Below are 19858 nucleotides of genomic sequence, written 5' to 3'. Positions count from 1 at the left end.
TTCACTATAAACAGACACTGAAGCTGCGGTTGAAATCGGTCATTTGTTCACACATTTACTAGTTTCTATATGGTGAAGGGCACATAGTACACTATATAGAGGAATATAGGGAACGATTCAGACAGTGTAAATATGCTTTCCATTGACGCAAATGAAGTCCGTTTTCGCATTAGTGTCACGTGAGCGGGTTATATGCACGAGCCAGCGCAGACCACAAAACGTATTGGACCCATTTAAATTTTGCACAGAAGACACTTTAGTGGGCCTTTAAATCTCCCTTGCTTGTTCTGTCTCCCCAACCGTCTGATTGGCTACACATTTGTTGTTGGTGTCGGCTGACTAACTTCCAAACAGTGTTTTTGAAATATGACTTACCCCACCTTTAAAACGGCTCTCATTTGACTGCCCCACACAACCTCAATACACTTTATTGAATAATCACACCTCCATTTCATGCTTTTGCTGTGAAAGCACACAACAGACTTGCTCTAAAGTATTTGTGTGATGAGTAATAAACACTGTGTTGAAAATACTGTCACAGCATTGCTGTAAAATTTTGACATGCACATGCGTGCCTAATTTTTCCATTTAATTTGTCTAAGTTCCATTATTCTGTTTAATATTCATGCAACTCAGCAATTTTGATTTGTGTGAAAGAGGAGAGAGTCACATCAGCCTGTCTGAATATTTCACTGTTTAATTAAATGTTGTTTGACAGAATTACTAGACTGAATTTCTGAGAGAGAGAGAGAGAGAGAGAGAGAGATAGAGAGAGAGAGAGAGAGAGAGAGAGAGAGAGAGAGAGAGAGAGCGCACAGCCCACTGGCTGAAAGAGAGGATGCATCAGAGAGAGAGAGAGAGAGAAACTGTGATGATAATGGAGGCAGGAGAAACGAACAGAGAGAAGAGAGATTCACAACACTCTCGCGATTGATCAGAAAGCAGGTGTTGGACCTTCATCCACATCAGACTGATGTCAGAGGAGAAATGGATGTGCGGTAGGACTCGATGAGCTCCAGCATCTGACCGAACGAACTTCTGATTCACACGAATCCAGTCTCGAGATCATCGATCATCAGTTTTCCATTCTATTTCAAGCTTTGCGTGTTTCGCGGGATCTTTTCCTCATTTCACGCCTTTAAATCAGTTTGAAGCTGCAGCGCGCGAACGGAGCCCGATCATGAATATAAAACACATCAGATTCTTCATATAATGGGGATCGAGGACGCGAGTATGAGGAACGGACGGGCTCTGTCCGATCAGTGGGCCGACAGCGTGGTGGTCCGGCCCCGGACGACCGAACAGCACATCACGGTGCATAAGAGGCTGGTGCTGGGCTTCGCCATCTCCATCCTCACCCTCATCATCGTAACGGCCATCGCCATCACGCTCAGCGTCAGCTTCGAGAGATGCGCCGCGGAGAGCAGCGGGGCTCTGGCCGCGAACGGGTCCAGCAACAGTAAGTGGAAACAGTCCCGGGACGGGAACATCAGTCACAGAGACACAGAGGACGGCCAGCAGCCCTGGAGACATCTGCGCTTACCGGCCACCCTGCGCCCTCGCCACTACGACCTCCGACTGTCCGTGTACATGGAGAACTTCACCTTCTCCGGCGAGGTGAACATTGAGTTTGAATGCGTCAACTCCACGAAGTTTATCGTGCTGCACACGGACCGGCTGGAGCTGGAGAAAGCGCTGGTGTATTCGGACAGTAAGAAAGCGGGCGCCATGAGGATCCAGCGCCGCTTCCACTACCAGCCCAAGCAGGTGTATGTGATCGCGCTGCACAGAGAGATGAAGCCCCTCAGAACATACAAGATCAACATCACTTTTCACGCGCACATCGAGCACGAGCTCTTGGGATTCTTCCGCAGCTCGTACGTGCTCAATGGAGAAAGAAGGTAAAAGCGGTTCAGTATCCGTCTCAAAAAGTCTCTCATATGTTTATGAGGTGTTGCTGATATAATGTTATGCTGTTGCCATGGGAACTACGTATGTTGCGTTACGTTCATATGCGCAATTAAACACAACTTACACCAAGCCGTGTTTTGGCTGAATTAATCAAAATACCAAAATAATATAGCAGTTAATGTTAATATTAAATCATAATGAATGAATATGGGACCTCATTCAAAAAAGAATCTTACTGTCATGTTTTAATTCCGAGTTACCCAAGTAAATTTGTTATTTTACCAGAAATGGTTACACCCACATGAAAAAATACTATAGTAATTTATAGTAAATACTGTAGTGTTTTTGAACCATACTATAGTGAAGTACTTGAATTAATTTGTTGTGGTAATTCTATAGTTGCTGTGGTAATGTAACAACTATAGTAATATAAACAAATTACTTTACCCAATACTGTACTAAGTTTTCTACAACTATATGGTATATTACTACAATATACACTACAGTTTACTGTAGTAAAAACTAAAGTAGGCTATACTACAGTATTTATTACAGTTTATCAGTTCACTATACTACAGTAGGCTATGCTGTAGTATTCATTAACAAAGTGTTGTAAATACTATAATATATACAGTATACTACAATTTACTATAGTATGGTTCAAAAACACTACAGTATTTACTATAAATTACTATAGTATTTTTTTCATGTTGGTTTTTTAGGGGGTAAAAAGTTTAAACTACATGTTAAAATCTTTAAAAAGTAAATTTAGTACTTATTCTTACGAGGTTTTATTGTAGTAACATTAACTGTAACTATTTCATTTGTATTTTATTGTGAGGTTAATTTTTTTGCAGTTTATTTATTTTGTGAGGATTATTTGTTTTGATGCTTGTCATACATGTTATGCACAGATGAGTGCCAGTAAAGTGTCAAATACAACACAGAGGTGACAGGTTTTACAAACAACCACCAAGATAGAAGCATATGTGCCAAAGGAAACAAGATATAATCTCTGAATCTTCATCCATAATATTACCTGTTAGGTTATAGTTAAGGTTAGGCAGTTCACCTGTAACTCTTAGTCTAACATAATTGTCTGCATGTAATTTTTACGTCTCGGTAGGGGTGGGCGATATGGCAAAAATATCATATCACGATTTTTTCAGGAAAATCACGATTCACGATTTTTATCACGATTCTTCATGTTGTTTTTACTATTTTGCAAGTGACTGAGCATTACAGCCAAACTAATTTCCCTATTTTAAAAATAAAGCCTTACAAAATAACAAAATATAAATGGCAGACATTTAGGCCAAAGTGGCGAAGCTAAAAAACTTTGTCATTATTTTTTATGTTTATTTGTTATTAATTTTATCTTTGATATTAAAAAAAGAAGAAAAACATAGGCTACACATTATACAAATGAAATTAATAAAATGATTTATTTTTTCAGCTACAGTAGATGTATTTAACAGTAGCATTCAAGTAAAAAATTAAATGAGCAAATATAAAAATATAACACTAGACTTCACTGTATAAATTATACATTGATTCTTAATAAAGCTAATGTATTAAAGTTCTCAGTCAAGAGCAAAAAGTTATTTTGAAGAATGTGACCAGACAGTTGCTGGTCCATAGTGACTATGTTTTTCCTACCATGGAAGTCAATAGAGACCAGCAACTGTCCGGCTAACCCACATTCTCCAAAATATTTTATTTTATTTTAAGAAATTAATACAGTTTTGAAACAACATTACAGTGAACTATCCCTTTAAGGACAAGCGACCGCATGGTTAAGATTAGGCTGCTCTGTCACTTTAAAGACCTGCACGTATATCTAATATACTGCCACTCATCCAATTTTCTCTCAGATGTTTACTTTCATTTTAGACATAACCAACTGTGTTTATGTAAACTTTGTGTGTATTTGACAGTATTAGAGCAATCGAACTCTAAAGATAACTTAGTAATCAGGCGCTGTTTGACAGGCATTTAGTGCCTGTGCGCTTCGCGTGAACGCGCTCTGAAAAACGCATGTCAGAACAGCGCATCAGCACGCGAAAGAAAAATTTAACCTACAAGGCACATGAAATAATGAACTTTTGTGGATTGAAGTGTCCCGCGAATATTACTCTCTACCGCTGCGTTAAAATGTGAATGTACGTCACGTTGAACAGTATGCTGAGACGGAGGCGCTGGAACTGCAACTGATATAAAGCACTGTAGCACAATACTACGATATTTCTTCATAAGCAGATCGTGGAGACATTTTAATCGTCCACGATCAAAAATCGTTATATCGCACACCCCTACGTCTCGGTCTCAGACAGTAACTGTTCCTCAGCGTTCAGGGAGGTCAGAGGTCACACAGATCTGAACGCTAGTCAAACCTCTGGATACTGAAGTCACAGCTGTCTGTCGCTGCACTCAATGACTCATTTACTGTCAGACACTGACTGAGACTCACATAATCATAGGAAGTTTTCCAGCACAGTGATAAACGTTCATAAACCCACACAGAGTTAGATTTACATATTTAAATGATTTATGCAGCTACTACCATAATACATCAATATATGCACAGTGAGATTAGAGAGTTAGATTAAGGTGTTTGATTCATATGTTTATGCCGAGACAACCCATTTTTATGTTTGAAAATCTTCAGGTCAGTAGTTATAATCTTATATAACTTTTTAAGATGCACTGTTAATTATCAGAAGCTCATATATGTCTATTGATTGTAGTTTTACAACCGTTCACAGCCTCTTATTCACATTCAATATTCAATTCTTGCTCTTATTTTCCGGCTTCTGACTCTTTGTCCTCTGAGGGAAAAATGGCTCATGTCTGATTCTTTGCCCCAGGTTTTCTGTATTTGAGACATGTTTAAGCCTTGTTTTACCCTGAAGGGTTCTCTTTCATGGACACAGTTCACAAACCTTTTGTCAGTCCACCAGTTGCCCCCTTGTCTTTTCAATAACTGTTGAACCTTCTACTTCCTTTCAGCTGTAAACAGCATGTTAAGGGCTCAGCGCGATTCTTTCTTTTTCTTAAACTGTATTGTGAGGTCTTGATATCGTAATTGAAGAGCACCTTTGAGACAAATTCAGTATGTGTTGATGTTGTTCAGACAGCGTCCTGCAGCAGCTCTCAGCTCCACAGGCTGTGAAGATCATTGAGTTTAGTGTAATCAGCGCCTGCTGGCTGCTCGTATATTCATGAACGCTGAACGGTGGGGATCTCGCAGGACTGAGAAAATAACTGTGTTTATGTAGTTTGACATGGGCGCACGGTCTAATCTTTTCAGAAATTTAACAGTTTTCCTTCATCCTCTTCACACATTTTCTTCGACCTCACATTGCAGGTCAGTGATGTCATAATGAGCAGGTATAAAACAAACTCCAACACTGCAGGGATTTTCACTCTGACATCCCAGTGGAATCTCCTCCTGTGTGTCCGTTAGTTGTTTGATTTCTCATCACCTCCTGTCTGCATCTCAGTTGTGATCTTTAAATAGTGTAAATATGTTTAAATGGTACTAGCATCTATAAATGGTGAATGAAATGAAGAGGAGGTAAACAGATGGGACATTATAGACTCATTATAGATTGTTACTGCATCAATGGCTGCTAACAAGAGTAAAAAGTTGTGACAGAAATGCAGGAGTGAGCAGAATACCCCTCCTCCCCCGTCTGCTGGTCATGCTGTGGGTGGCGAAGGCAAAAATCCCCTGTGAGATTTGAAACTGGCTTTAATATCCGTTAATGCAGCTGTCTGGAATGCAGCTCACTCTTTCTCCTCCAGAACCGCTTTTCCTGCTCTCTAACTAGATTTTTACTTTGATATTCAACTCAGTTCTGATGTCCTCAATGTGTCTGTATGTAGATTATTAATGCTGCATTACTACATGTAAGATCAATTTGACAGCTTTTTATTATTTTCTTGCCATCTAAATTGGTTCACGCTTTCAATTTGTTGACGTTGCGCTGTCACAGATGGGTTTAATGTTTACAGCTGTGACATGCAGATATCAGATATATCATTATTTTTGTGTAGTGTATCTTGTATCTTGACGTTTGATGTGATTTAGTTGCTGTGGTTAAAAAGCTGTGACAGTTTTGTCCATCTTCACTCCAGAAAGCTCATTAGTGTGATAAAAATGCACAGCGATGAGTACAGGGATGGCAGACAGAGCTAATTTACATTCAGGAAAGTCATGTGACAACCAATGTAATGAAGTTAAGGTGAAATGACTTTCCACTGTGGACTCCTGGACTAGTTAAATAGCATATATTTCAGCAGAGTTTTCTTTTATCTTACCTCTCTCATGTTTTTATTCCTGCTGTTATTCTGCAGGTATCTTGCGGTGACGCAGTTCTCACCGACTCACGCTAGAAAGGCCTTCCCGTGTTTCGACGAGCCCATCTATAAAGCCACGTTCAGAGTGAGTCTGAAACACGAGAGCTCGTATCAGTCGCTGTCCAACATGCCAGTGGAGGCCTCAACGTCTGACGAGGACGGATGGGTGACCAACCATTTCTCCAGGACGCCCCGGATGTCCACGTACTACCTGGCCTGGGCCGTGTGCAACTTCACCTACAGAGAAGCAGTTACAGACAATGGAGTCGTGGTGAGTCGCGTTTTCAGCCTCCAAAACTCAAAGTTAGAAACATTATACTGAGATTTTATTATTTAATAACTCTTTTCTAAAACCTAGTGAGCAGAATTTTAAAGCATCATCACAGATGCACTTCTGAAGGCCTAGCCCTCATTTTCCAAATTCTAAGGCAGCATCTCATGTATGCTTCAAAGTGAAGTCAATCCCAGAATGCATTGCACTGAGCTCAGTAAAAGGTCAATCCAAAATGGCAAATGAGCCAAGGAAAACCAATATATACTTACAGAATATACACTTGATTGATCAAAAGTTGATCAAAAGTGGCAGTAAAGACATTTATAATGTTACAAAAGATTTCTATTTCAAATAAATTCTGTTGTTTTGAACTTTCTATTCATCAAAGAATCCTGGAATAAAAATGTATCACAGTCTCCACAAAATATATTAAGCAGCACAACTGTTCATTGATAATAAGAAGAAACGTGTCTTTGCATCACAGGAATAAATTACATTTTATCATATATTTAAATAGAAAACAATTCAATTGTAATAATATTTCACAATATTATTGTTTTGATCAAAGAAATGCAGACATGGTGAGAGAGTTTTTTCAAAAACATTACAAATATCGACCCCAAACTTTTCAAAAAGTTAATATATTTCACCGAATACTGAAAGGTATTGATAATATAGTTTAATCTAATTAAAAATTGACTACTTTACCCAACATTTGTGTGTGCTATGTATCTTTAAGTTCATTAGCGTATTGAATCATTAGCTTAGCAACAGAGTAACGTCAAAGTCGATTAATATCAATTGTGAGTCGAGTCTCATGTGTACTGCGCTATTATGTATTTAATATAGCTGATGTTAATGTAGAATGTTCCAAATCTGTGACCTGTGAGGTTCCATCTCAGTTAGAATGTTCCCTTAGAAGGCAGCTGCCAAGACAGCAAGTTTTGGAACAGAGCTATTATCTTGCTCACATTCGATATGTTTATGTTACTGTACATCTCTATAGTCAATATACTGTATAACGGTTACACAATGGATAATGGAAATGATTGTCTCCACTAACGTTAGTCCAGGATCCACAAACTCATATATGTGCCTATTAGCATAGGCAGAGTTTCACTTTTGTGCTTGGGGGGTTGCATCTACTGGCAAACGGCAGATAATAATAATAAATAATATCTAAGGAATTAAATAATTAAAGGATTAAAAGGGGTTTGAGGGAATAAATAAATAAATAAGAATGGTATAGGTCTAATTGTAGTTATGAAATAATCAATTTAATCTCTTTGCAAATAATATTTTATTTTATTTGCAAAGATTCACTTATTCGTATGTCTAATACGTCAAAAACGCAAACGTTTGTTGTCTCATCATCATATTCATTTATGAATCATGATCACATATATCTTCAATTCAAAACAGCAAAATTTCATAAAAAGTTGAGTAGTTTGCATCACTTAGATAGTCTATTACTGTCGGACACTGAACATAAAAACCATAAAACAGTTGTCTAATACTTAGTCCTACATATTTCCACAAAATCTCGTTGCATAGTGACAGTGACAGTAAGACCCGTCTTCTCTGATTTGATTGGACATCTCGATCATTTTGACATGGACGAACGCTGAGACAGAGCAGCCTAAAATTTTAATCAGCCTAAAAATTTAACTTTTACAACTTTTTGTCATCCTAACAACAAACAGCTTTACTCATTCTACAGTAAATGATGAGATTAGACAAATAAAACGAGAAAATATGAATTCTCTCTCTCTATCTCTCTCTCTCTCTATATATATATATATATATATATATTTATTTTTTTATTTATAGCTCAGACAAAATCATTGGCTCTGGTCTGGGGGGACAGTGCCCAAAGTCCGCCTAAAGGTTAACAGTTATGTGTGCAACTGATGTTCACTTATGCTTATGTCTAGGATTGTGTTCATGACAAACTCTTCCAGGTTTTATATAACATACAGGAACATGTTTGATGTAAAGTTTAGCCATTAAGACAGTGTGTTGTATCACTTTCATCACATGCACTTTTTTCATGTTTTTTTGACACTGAATCCTCTCATTCTAAGAAGCTTCATCTGTCTGCCAATAGAGACACGCTGTTTATGAGTTGTGTTACTGATATCACGTTCAGTGAAAGTCCTGTTGTCATATTAGACACTTCCTGACAGCTTCCTCTGTGTCTCCTGCTGTGTGCCCTTGGCCGGCCTCCTCCTCATATTAGTGTAATTAATCTATCTCCTTCAGCATGGCGCGCTCTCCTTTATATCAAATCAGTAGAGTGTGCTTCTATCTGGGGCATTTATATCCACACACCGTTGCTTGTAGCGGTTAGCTGTGTGCTAGCTTCCCCCATCAATCACATTAAAGCGGCAGGGTAGCCCCCTTGCTCCATTCATCATACAGATTCGGCTGTGCAGAGCGAGAGGAAAGATCGTGGGAGAGGAACGTTGGAAAGGAGAGTGGAGTTATTACTCTGGGTTTATGGGGAAACACTGATCTACCACACACATGTGTGTAAAGATCACGACAGACCCAGCAGCAGTTGGTTGGGCATTATGTATTACAGTTTTTAAGGCTCTAGTTGAGGGGTCTCAGACTCAATTTACCTGAGCGAGGTGGTGTTCCTCATTGGGGGCCAGCTGAACAGCTTTACTTTGGGTTTTTAAATAGTGAATTTTAATTATATATATTTATTTCCACAGTTATACAGTTATTGACACATTTGATCTTTCCCTCATATCCAGTTTAGTAGAGTAATGATGCCTGGGATTATATTTCTTGAGAATTGCAGGCTGGTTTGTTGTTGTCATCTAACCTACAGCTATGCGTTTATATTTGTACTTTAGGATTTAATGAGCCATGATGAAAAAAAAAATATATATATATTAGGCTACTGTTTAACAAACATTTAATATTATATTATAAACAGTGAAGGCCCAACAAAAATGCAAAAAGTGCAAAATGATTAGTTTAAAGATAAACTAATAACATTAGAAGTGCTGTTTGGAACTTTATATTAATAACAAAATGAAATACTCTTCATTTTACTTGCACATAATTATGTAGGGTTCATTAGTGTATGTTTTTCTGAAGAAAAATAATTATTGTCATGATCTTTCATCCAAAGGTAATAATTCTCTCTGCCTTTAAAATAGCTTTTTGTGTAATGTAAACAAGGTTGCATGGGTGGAGAAAAATAATATCCAATAATATCATAGCTTAATATGTTGCCATCCATGTTTTCAATCAAATCCTTATAGTATATAGTTCCACTTGTTTTTTTTTTGTTTTTTTTTATTCTGCTTGTTTATTGCTTCTGTTTGCTTATTGATTCAATTTTTTTTCAGTTTATTAATTTGTTTCTGTTTGTTTTTGTTTGTTTAGATGTTGGTTTTATTTCTTTAATGGTTGCATGTGGGTTTTTGTTCTGTTTAGATTTTGGTTCTGTTTGTTTAATGGTTTTGGTTCTGCTTGAGTTTTTGGCATGTTTGTTATTTTGTTCTGTTTGGATGCAGGTTCTGTTTGTTTATTGGTTCTGTTTAGATCTTGGTTCTGTTTGCTTAATGTTTTTTTTTTATCTTTGTTCTGTTAGTTTAAGTGTTCTGTTTGTTTGTTTGTTTGTTTTGTGGCTCTGCTTGAGTCATTGTCAAGTTTATTATTTGGTTTTGTTTGGATGTAGGTTCTGTTTCTGTATTCGTTCTGTTTAGATCTCGGCTCTGTTTAATGGATTTGTTTGGATTTTCGTTCTGTTTATAGGTTTTTCTATAGTTATAGTTTTTTTCTGCTTGGGTACTTGGTATTTATTTATTTGGTATTTATTGATTCTGTTGAATAAATGTTTTGTTTAGATCTTTGTTCTGTTAGTTTGAAGGTTTTATTTGTTTGTTTGTCTATGGTTGTTTGGTATGTTTGTTATTAGGTTCTGATTGGATGTAAGTTCAGTTTGTTTATTGATTTTGTTTAGATTTTTGTTCTGTGAGTTTAGAAGTTTTGTTTTTGTCTCTGCTTGGTATTTGGGACGTTTGTTTATTGGTTCTGTTTAGATCTTGGTTCTGTTTGCTTAATGTTTTTTTTTTATCTTTGTTCTGTTAGTTTAAGTGTTCTGTTTGTTTGTTTGTGGCTCTGCTTGAGTCATTGTCAGGTTTGTTATCTGGTTTTGTTTGGATGTAGGTTCTGTTTCTATATTGGCTCTGTTTAGATCTTGGCTCTGTTTGTTTAAAGGATTTGTTCAGATTTTCATTCTGTTAGTTTATAGGTTTTTCTATAGTTATGTTTTTTTTTTCTGCTTGGGTATCTGGCATGTTTGTTTATTGATTCTGTTGGATAAATGTTTTTGTTTAGATCTTTGTTCTGTTTGAAGGTTTTATTTGTTTGTTTGTGTATGGTTGTTTGGATATGTTTGTTATTAGGTTCTGTTTTGATGTAAGTTCAGTTTGTTTATTGATTTTGTTTAGATTTTTGTTCTGTGAGTTTAGAAGTTTTGTTTTTTCTCTGCTCGGTATTTGGTAAGTTTGTTTATTGGATCTGTTTGTTAAAGGTTTTTTTTGTATATTTGTTCTCTTAATTTAAAGGGTTTTTTGTTTGTTCTGAGAGAGTGTTTGGTATGTTTGTTTTTATTCTCTATGCTTGGATGTTTAGTATGTTTTTTATTGTTCCTGTTTGTTAATTGGTTCTGTTAGTTTATTGGTACTGTTTGAGTATTGGGCAGCTCATTCATTTTGATGGGAATTTAAGTGGTTCAGCTCATTGGTTTAAAGGTGCTTAATTTTGCTACAGTCTTAAACAATCCCTCAGAAAACCTGCTCCATTAACATGAACATAACTGCTAATTGTTGATTGTATTGGTTGTTCTGCTATAAAAGCAGATTGTAACTTGAATACTCTCTTAAGACTAGTATAGCAATTTTGAATGAATTCAATTTAACTTTAATGTTCCATATCTCACATTAATTTCAGTTATGAACAATCCATTTCAGATACAACACTGTATGTTCTGCAGCCTCTGGGAGTGATGTCTAATGTACAATATCTAGGAGAAAAATGTTTTTCCCAAACCAGACAGTAAATGATCGTGCCCGTCTGTAGCTCGCTCTCCAAAATGATTTGAAGTCTGAGCTTGGATTGTTTGTTTCATCTGTCTTCACCAGCCTACATGGTTTAGTCAACCTGCTGCTGTGTGTGAATAATGCAGAGTCTTTGTCACCACACGTCTCTGTTTTGGCAAACGTGTCCTTTGTTCCAGATGCATTGACCAATGGACTCTCTCTAGTGCATCACATATTGCAATTTGACCCTCATGGTCTTCAAACTCGTGATTTCTCAAACAAACAAATACTGACACTCAACAGGATTTCCCTTTCTGACCATGCATAATTTTTACTTATTGTATTATATTAGTTAAAGTGCTAAAATTAGAGTTATTTGATTGTCTTAAAGCAGCATATTCCATTTATAACACTGTAGCAGCCATTATGAAATCCACTGGTTTAGTGTCCATTAGTTTTTATTTATCTTATCAATGAAGATGACAAATGTTCTTGTAATATCTAATCAACATTCAACACCACTATACTAAATATGCTCATTACATATTCATGAAATTACTCAGCCTGATCAGAAAAGCATGTTTACTGCATTTAATGGACAAAATTATGGTTTTAGCAGTAGAATACAAATGCCTTGAAATATCTATGTAGGTTTCAAAGTTAAAATACCAGCATGAATATCCATCCTGATTTATGCTGGTTTGGTGCTGGTCAAGCTGTTAAACCAGTCTAAACAACACAAGCTGGGAACTAGCTAGACTTTCTAAGAGGGAATCATATTATGTAAAATTTTGAAGATAAATTTCACATATTGTACATTTTTTTATGACACAATTTGAATCTTTATAGAAATGAATTTGTGAAGTACCTGAAGTATCTCTCTCATACAGACATATAGTGTAATAAGTCCACAGGTTGTTAATATCAGGTCAAGTGCTCCTTGTCATCTGAGTGTGTTGACTAAAGCATCATCTTTTCATCAGAAAGAGCTTGTTAGCGGATCAATGTTGAGCTGCCGCTCATTGAGAGACTCTCTATTAAAGTTCAATTAACCCCATTTAAGTCTCTGTCAAGCTGCCTTCAACAAAACCAAACCAACAAACAAATGAAGCAGTCAGACTAGAGTCAGATTGAACAATCTTCACAATGGCTGATTAATGAAGCTTCTCTTGATTGTCAACTTGAGCGCTTTGTCTAATTACAGGTTGTTTTAAATCACATTGATTTGATTGAGCTTTGAATCATTTCCACAGCCCTAAGTGCCATCCATTCATCTTTATATCAGACATAGAGCTGATCGATACGGCAGCAACATGTGAGGTAAACAACACATAATTCAATGTGCATTGCTGCCAGGCTCTGAAACAAAGGCTTTCCTCCTGCTTGTTTTGCACGGTAACTCTGTTAGTGTAGGAGGACATTCATTCTGACTAGATGGATGCCCGTTCAGAAAGCCGTGCCATGCATCAGCCTTCGGCTAAAAGAGACCAAGATCATTTTTACTGTGAGAATACATTTCCCACAGAGCCACACCTCACACACTTTCTCTTTCACACTTGTTCTCTCCCTCCTCTCTCTTTCTCACAGACACACACACACACACACACACACACACATAGTATTTCAGTTATTAACACAGAATAAAGGATCTTACAATAATGCAAATGTTTTGTCTGCTTTTTCCTGGAAATTTGTTTCTAAAGACAAATGTCTAAAATGCTATTTTAAAAAATCTACAGCTTTAAAATTGATGGAAATAAGCAAAGATGTTTAAATTTTTAAATATATGGAGGAGTTTTCCATCAGCTACAATCTAATAACATTATGGTTTATGAAAATGTAAACAATTCATTTAAAGGAGCCATAACTCAAAAAGAGCAGACTGCCTACTTTTTCAATGGTCTTGGTTCCAGAAGTCTAGAAGTACAAAATATTCATTATAAATATAAAAAGAATATATATATAAAGTTAATTTTGTCAGCATATTATGTCATTCTCAATGCATTATGGAAGTGGATACCTCTTCAGGGTATTAGGTAGTGTAGATCTTCATTTCAGTGTAATTAAAAACACTAAATATGAGCTCATCTGCCTGCAGTCTACAGAAAATGAAAGGGTTTTTTTTTTTTTTTTTTTTTACATGTGGAGTAGGTGACAGTAATACTTTTTAATGCCTCACACACTGGATGAAGGATGGCAAAAAGTGCACTTGAAAGATAAATGCAAAATTCACCAGCCAGATGAAGGCATTTGGCAGATATATTCACCAAGGATTACTCTTTCAAGTCCATAACAGTTATCCTTGAGGGAATTCAGGTTAGGAATAAACCCAGAGCCGTACAAGAGTTCATTCAGCACCTGACACAATTTGACTTTTGTTCTCCCTCTCTTCCGATGTTGTGTCGATGTAGATTCGGCTGTACGCCAGGCCTGACGCCATCCAGAGCGGATCGGGGGACTACGCTCTGCACATCACCAAGAGACTCCTGCAGTTTTACCAGGATTACTTCAAAGTCAAATATTCCCTCCCAAAATTAGGTAAGACGGGCGGTGAAATGTCTTCAGCTTTGTCTGGCTTCAGTGAAACGGGCAATAAATGTTCTTCTCATGGGAAACCGAGTGATTTTTCATTGTTCCATTTGTACTCCCAGCTGGTTCTGTGTGACTTCCTGTTTTGTGCTCATGTGAAGAGGTGAAGGAGTGTCAATAGTAACTCAGTTCTTGCATTTATTGATCCCATAAGCAGTTTAGGCTGTTTGTGGTTGTGTTTGGTCTTGGGAATTAGAGCACACACCATGATACAGGTATGTGTGGTAGTGTATGTAGTGTGGTTGTGGTGGACTGGCTCACATCAGACTGTGTCTCGCTCCATTGGGTTCCTGTCAGCTCTCTGTATTCATTTGAATATAGCCATCAATCTCTCTGGGCTTCTGTCTGTCACTCTCTTCCCCCGCTTGCTCACTTCCTCTCTAAATGTGTGTGTGTTTGTGCGTTTGCATGTAAGGCTGTGTATTTCAGAGCGCCTGCAATATTAATCATGTTCCTCTCTTAAACGCTCTCTGGGAAGCATTTTCTCTGTTTGCTAATAGGGTTAAGACCCTCTCAATATTCACACACAGACTACATTTCAATGATTTACTTTCTGAATTTCTTTCATTCTCATTTCCACCTCTTGGTAAATCCAGCTTAAGCTATTAGCTGTGTTTGGGAACATGGCTGTCGGTCTGCTAGTTTGGAGCAGCTAATGACCGTCCTAGACCAGCTAATATGTTCCAAAACACAGCGACCAGCTTAAGCTGGATTTTCCAGAAGGATTTTCTAGGACTTTAAATGTGTAACTAACTATATCTACAATTAAATCTTTAATTTAGTTCTAATGAGGTAAATGTAGCACTCTTGCTAGTACTTTTAGCATGTTTTTAACTACTTAATTGTACTGCATGTGCACTTGTAGTGTACTTCAATCTTATAAGTATATTTTTAAAGAAACATAATTGCAGATAATATAATATTAATGAAATTAAAGGCAACTTAAGTGTACTTAAAGAGAGTACACTTTCATATCTGTTTCTGTTGTACACTTTTATAATGTCAAATTAAAGGTTTTACTTTAAAGTACATTTTAAGTAATTATGCTATTATGATCTTTTATCATGCTTTAAAGAAGTACACTTATTTGTATGTGTTGACTAAAATAGTAAAGTACATGTAAAGTCCTTGATTATAATTTTAACTATAGAGGGTTATTTTATATTATATTCAAAGTTAATATATTTTAAATATTCTAAATTGGAACTTCATCACTACAAATGTGTAATTACAAATATATTTAAATACATGACTTACAAGTTTCAATAGAAATGGCATTAAAGTACAGTTTAGTTTACAATAAACACTTCTCAGTACATTCAACAATTTTATAATTTTGAAATTACATATAAAGATGTATCTTAGTTCTGCTTCAGTGGGGCAGAAAACTCTCTTAGGTTTAAATACATTAGCATTCATTATAAATTATTCTCATTTAACTGTAAATAACATGCAATTAAGTGTCTGAAAACATTACTTTCAGTTAGTACTTATGCATATTCTTTTAAAGTATATTATTTCCGTAATAAGTACTCTTTATAAAAATATGTTAAAGTGTTCTTTTTAAAAAGGTTAGCATATGACACACTGGCTCAATAGTCTCTGGTCTAATGCTTCATACAGCTGGACGTTCTGTGCAGGATACAAAATAATCATCAATAACTTGAATACAGTATCAGAACAGGATTGACATCTTTTAAAACCTCTCAACATCCCCTCATGCCACTAATGAGTCTTTTTCATTACTGCTGCTCTATTGATTGACGTCCTGCAGGATCGTTTCACTGAATCTTTTCAAACATGTTGAACCCTTTAATGAGGCTGGAGATTTTCACAACCTTCATTTTGTCATCTGCTAAAAAGATGGTCACGTCTGGCTGTTAAAATGTCATGTCAAGGATGCTGCTTGTGCAAAGAAACAGTTTGTTTTCAACTCGGTGACCTTAAGATACTTTTGACATATACGCATAAATGTTGCTTGTCACTGCTAAACTGAGGGGTGAGACGGTTTCAGCATGAACTGCGGCTTCATATGAGAAATGACGTGGACATAATTAATGCGTCCGTTATGTAAAGACACCATCTGTGTGTTGAGTGTTGGAGCAGTTGTTGCCCCTCTGGTCTCGAAACAGGGACATTCTGTCTTTCTGCTCATGCAAACGAGAGAAATACAGAGAAATGAAATCAGAGCGTACAGGTTAAGGACGGCACGCTATAGGAGCAGATCACATCTCAAGTCCTTGAAACCTTATTTTAAAAGCTTGTTATAGCTGTTGAAAGCATTTCCTAACACTCCTGTTCTTAAGGTTTATGTGGTCGGAAAGATCTTAGGCCGTTTGCTTTGTTCCTTCTTTGACTTAAAGACTAAAGTTCTTTGTATCTGCGGCACTTGGCATGTGATCCGTTGCTAATGGCATAACGATTTCTCTCAGAAGAAACGATGGCACAAACCGCAACACGACCCATTCATCAAAGTGGTCCATTGTTCGCTCGCCGAATCTGTAGCAGCGTCCAATTAGAGCAACTTAATCAGAGCCGCCATTTACTGTGACTGGCAAATGAGAGACAAAGAGCCACTGCACATTTTCTCTGTTCCTCTCTTTCATTCACTCTCTCTCAAAGAGGGTGAAAAAATGAATGACAGTAAAGGGATTTAAAGAATGATGCAAGCCAGAGGAAAAAATGGACTTTGTTGTCGGGTAGCAGTTAATACCTTCATATGATGATCAGTAATCAGTTTCATGCCTTTGACGCGAAAGCTTCCTGAAGCTTCATCATCAGTGAAGAGTCACATGCAGAATGATAATAAGATGAAGAATCAGAGTGGAGTGTGTTTGCATCCATGACACCCTTCATCCTTTTAGCTTTCATTACATCAACAAGTGTCTTCGGCTGCAAGATTCAAACCGTCTGATGCTTTTGGGAGTTGTTGTGAGGATGCTCTTTGGGTCCCAATGAACTGAGAAATAAATAAATCTGTCATAAGTGAGCGTTTGCATCAGAGTCACTTTCACTGTCTGGTGCTCAAACATTGAGTCTGTATATCAAATGAGATGCTGCTCAGAGATGATAAAATTGTCTCAAATGGTGGTCCTTTGAGCCCCAATACTTTTAACAGAATCATAAGGTGATTTGCACGCTGGAACCAGCATGGGATACTGGTTGATACTGGTTGCTGGTTTGCTGGATCCCAGCATGGGATGCTGGTGTCTTGGTGAACCAGCATAAGGAATGTTTTGCATGCTGAGGCCAGCTTGGATGCTGGTGTGCTTGTGGACTAGCATATGTTGTCTTTTGGGTGCTGGTATGATCCCAGCAAGACCACAACAAAACTTAAGCAATGTTGCAGTTAGTGAAATAAAGTAAATTCACTCTACAAGTGATGATTGAACATTGGTGATGACACCTGCAGTCAACAAACAGAATCACTGAAGATAAGATGAACAATAAGAACAGAAAAAAGATGAGCAGAAACAACAACTACAACTGACTTACAGCCACACAGCCTTAGATAAAATGATCTGCTAATGAAATCATTATCTAACCAGAGAATGATTAAACAACTCCAAAAACAGGATTACTATATTCACTTATTACAAAGCATTTGGGCTTTATTTCTTTCATATGGTACATGTACAAAGGTTGTTGAACTCGGTTTGTTCCCCTTAGTTAGCCACTTGGCCATTGACTTTGGTAGAATTGATTCTCTTTCAGCAATTGTTAAAAGTACATGCTGTCACTATTTTCAACAATATTTCATGCTCCTGACTGCACTGACATACCTTTTGTGCTATTTTTGGAATCAGTGACTGACAGCTGGATTTTGACATATGTGACTTCCCAAATAAGTACGAAAGTCTTTAAAAACAGCAACTTTCAGTTTTGAACTTTCATTATCAAGTTATTAATTGTCCCATTGAAAGAGATCTTCTCATAACCCGTTATTGAACAAACTTTTTATGATTATGCTTTTAATGTAGTTCCAAACGTAGGTTCGGGAGAAGCCCAAACATTTAGTCCTGTCAATCATCATTACAGGCGAATATAAGCAGCAGTTACTGCGTCATCCCAGCAACAATTCTTCCACCATCCCTTCGCCTCCCCATCTCCTTCTCTATTTCTCTTATTCTTCCTCTGTGCAGTACTGTCATAGGGGGGTTTAGCTCGGAGCTCGAGCCGAGCCTCCTTCAAGGACAGCAAGCCAAGTTTGTTTACGATTAACTATTAAGATTGAATGGGGAGGCAAACTCGTGAATTAGGCATTTTTCTTGGTTTTCATGTCTCTAAATGTTTTTGTTATGCAATGTACACAAGCTCTTTTTAACTGATTTGTGTACAGATCTTTTGAAACAGGAGACCATTGATGCTTTGAAACGTTTTACCAGTTTACCAGTGACACTGATTAATAATGTAATCATAACTATAACAATTAAATTTTAAGTTCTACTTTCAGCAGAGGGGGCAAAAGAAATTACAAAGTTATAATCATATAATTCAATAAATCATTTGTTTTAACCTCATATCGTTTTTCTTTACATCATTAATGTGTTAAATTTAGAAGTATGCAAGTAGAAACAATGCCCCGTTTCCCAAAACACTGCTTACATACAGATAGCTGACTCACACTCAACCCTGCAAGACCATGCTGGTGAACCAGCTCTTGTTTTGCTTGAGAACAGCATGAATATGCTGGCCCACCAGCTAGACCAGCACTATACCAGAATAAACCAGTCTGGACCAGCATAAACCAGCCTGGATCAGCATAGAATCCATGCTAGTTTGTGCTGGATTTTTCATCAGGGTGGAAACAGAAGGTCAAGTGCATTGCATTGCCATATGCAAAGAGAGTGCTCTGGTTGCATATGGCACATTTTAGCAAATGTAACAGGTATACTAGATATTCTATACATTAATCAGGACAGTTTTTAATGTTGTACAGCACTTTGGTCAGCTTTGGTTGTTGGAAGGTGCTATAGAAATAAAGTTTGATTGATTGATTAAGTATTCAATATGATAGTACGCTATTTAGAACATATCGGTGTTAAATTTACATATTGGTGTTAAATTTTACTAAAAACATGCATCACTGTCAACTTTATTTATTATTTAAAATTTGACTTGACAGCTGGTCTGTTTGAGTCTACAGTCAATATCAAAAGTTGAAGACTGTAATGGAGCACATCATCTGTTTGTCAGAATAAAGAGACGTGTGAGCATTTGAAGTAGCATTTAGCGCGTCCTTTGAGAGGGACGTGATCTTTCTTAGATATTGATCTACAGTAAGTGCTTCTCAGAGAGAGATCAATGATCTATCAAAAATAGGCTGAGTCGCTCCAGACTCTTCTTAAATCTTGACAGCAGCATCTGAGTGACAGATACGGATGAATGCAAAAGGAAATCGAATGCGTGACAAATGTGGACAGGGTTCATCTTCCTTAGCTGTTAAAACTGCAGAAGGAACAGCAGTGTGTGTGTGATAAGTTGGACACTGGGAAGAGATCCAGTCCATTGACAATCAGACCAGTCAAAACCCAGGCCCTGTTTCCATCTGGTAATAAGTTGTGATTTGGTCGATCGGATCATAAGTGGATGAGGAAGACACATACCTGTTAACTCCTGGTATTTTAATCCATCTCTCTTGTCTATTTTCAATCACTGC

General features: G+C 37.1%; 1 protein-coding gene across 1 annotated transcript in view; it reads left to right on the top strand.

Moving 5' to 3' along the window:
• The first annotated feature begins 735 nt into the window (after positions 1-735).
• The window catches only part of LOC127511335 (thyrotropin-releasing hormone-degrading ectoenzyme-like), a 148148-nt gene continuing 129025 nt past the window's right edge, over positions 736-19858 (top strand). The window contains exons 1-3 of the mRNA XM_051892107.1: positions 736-1901; positions 6271-6544; positions 14022-14148. Coding sequence (XP_051748067.1) covers positions 1213-1901; positions 6271-6544; positions 14022-14148 — 1090 coding nt within the window. The 5' untranslated portion in view covers positions 736-1212. The remainder of the gene's footprint in view (positions 1902-6270; positions 6545-14021; positions 14149-19858) is intronic.

This window comes from Ctenopharyngodon idella, chromosome 4 (genome assembly GCF_019924925.1).
Source record: "Ctenopharyngodon idella isolate HZGC_01 chromosome 4, HZGC01, whole genome shotgun sequence".
In the NCBI taxonomy this organism is placed as follows: Eukaryota; Metazoa; Chordata; class Actinopteri; order Cypriniformes; family Xenocyprididae; genus Ctenopharyngodon; species Ctenopharyngodon idella.
The sequence above is the reverse complement of the archived record's forward strand: the minus strand, read 5'-3'. Positions and strand labels throughout refer to the sequence as shown.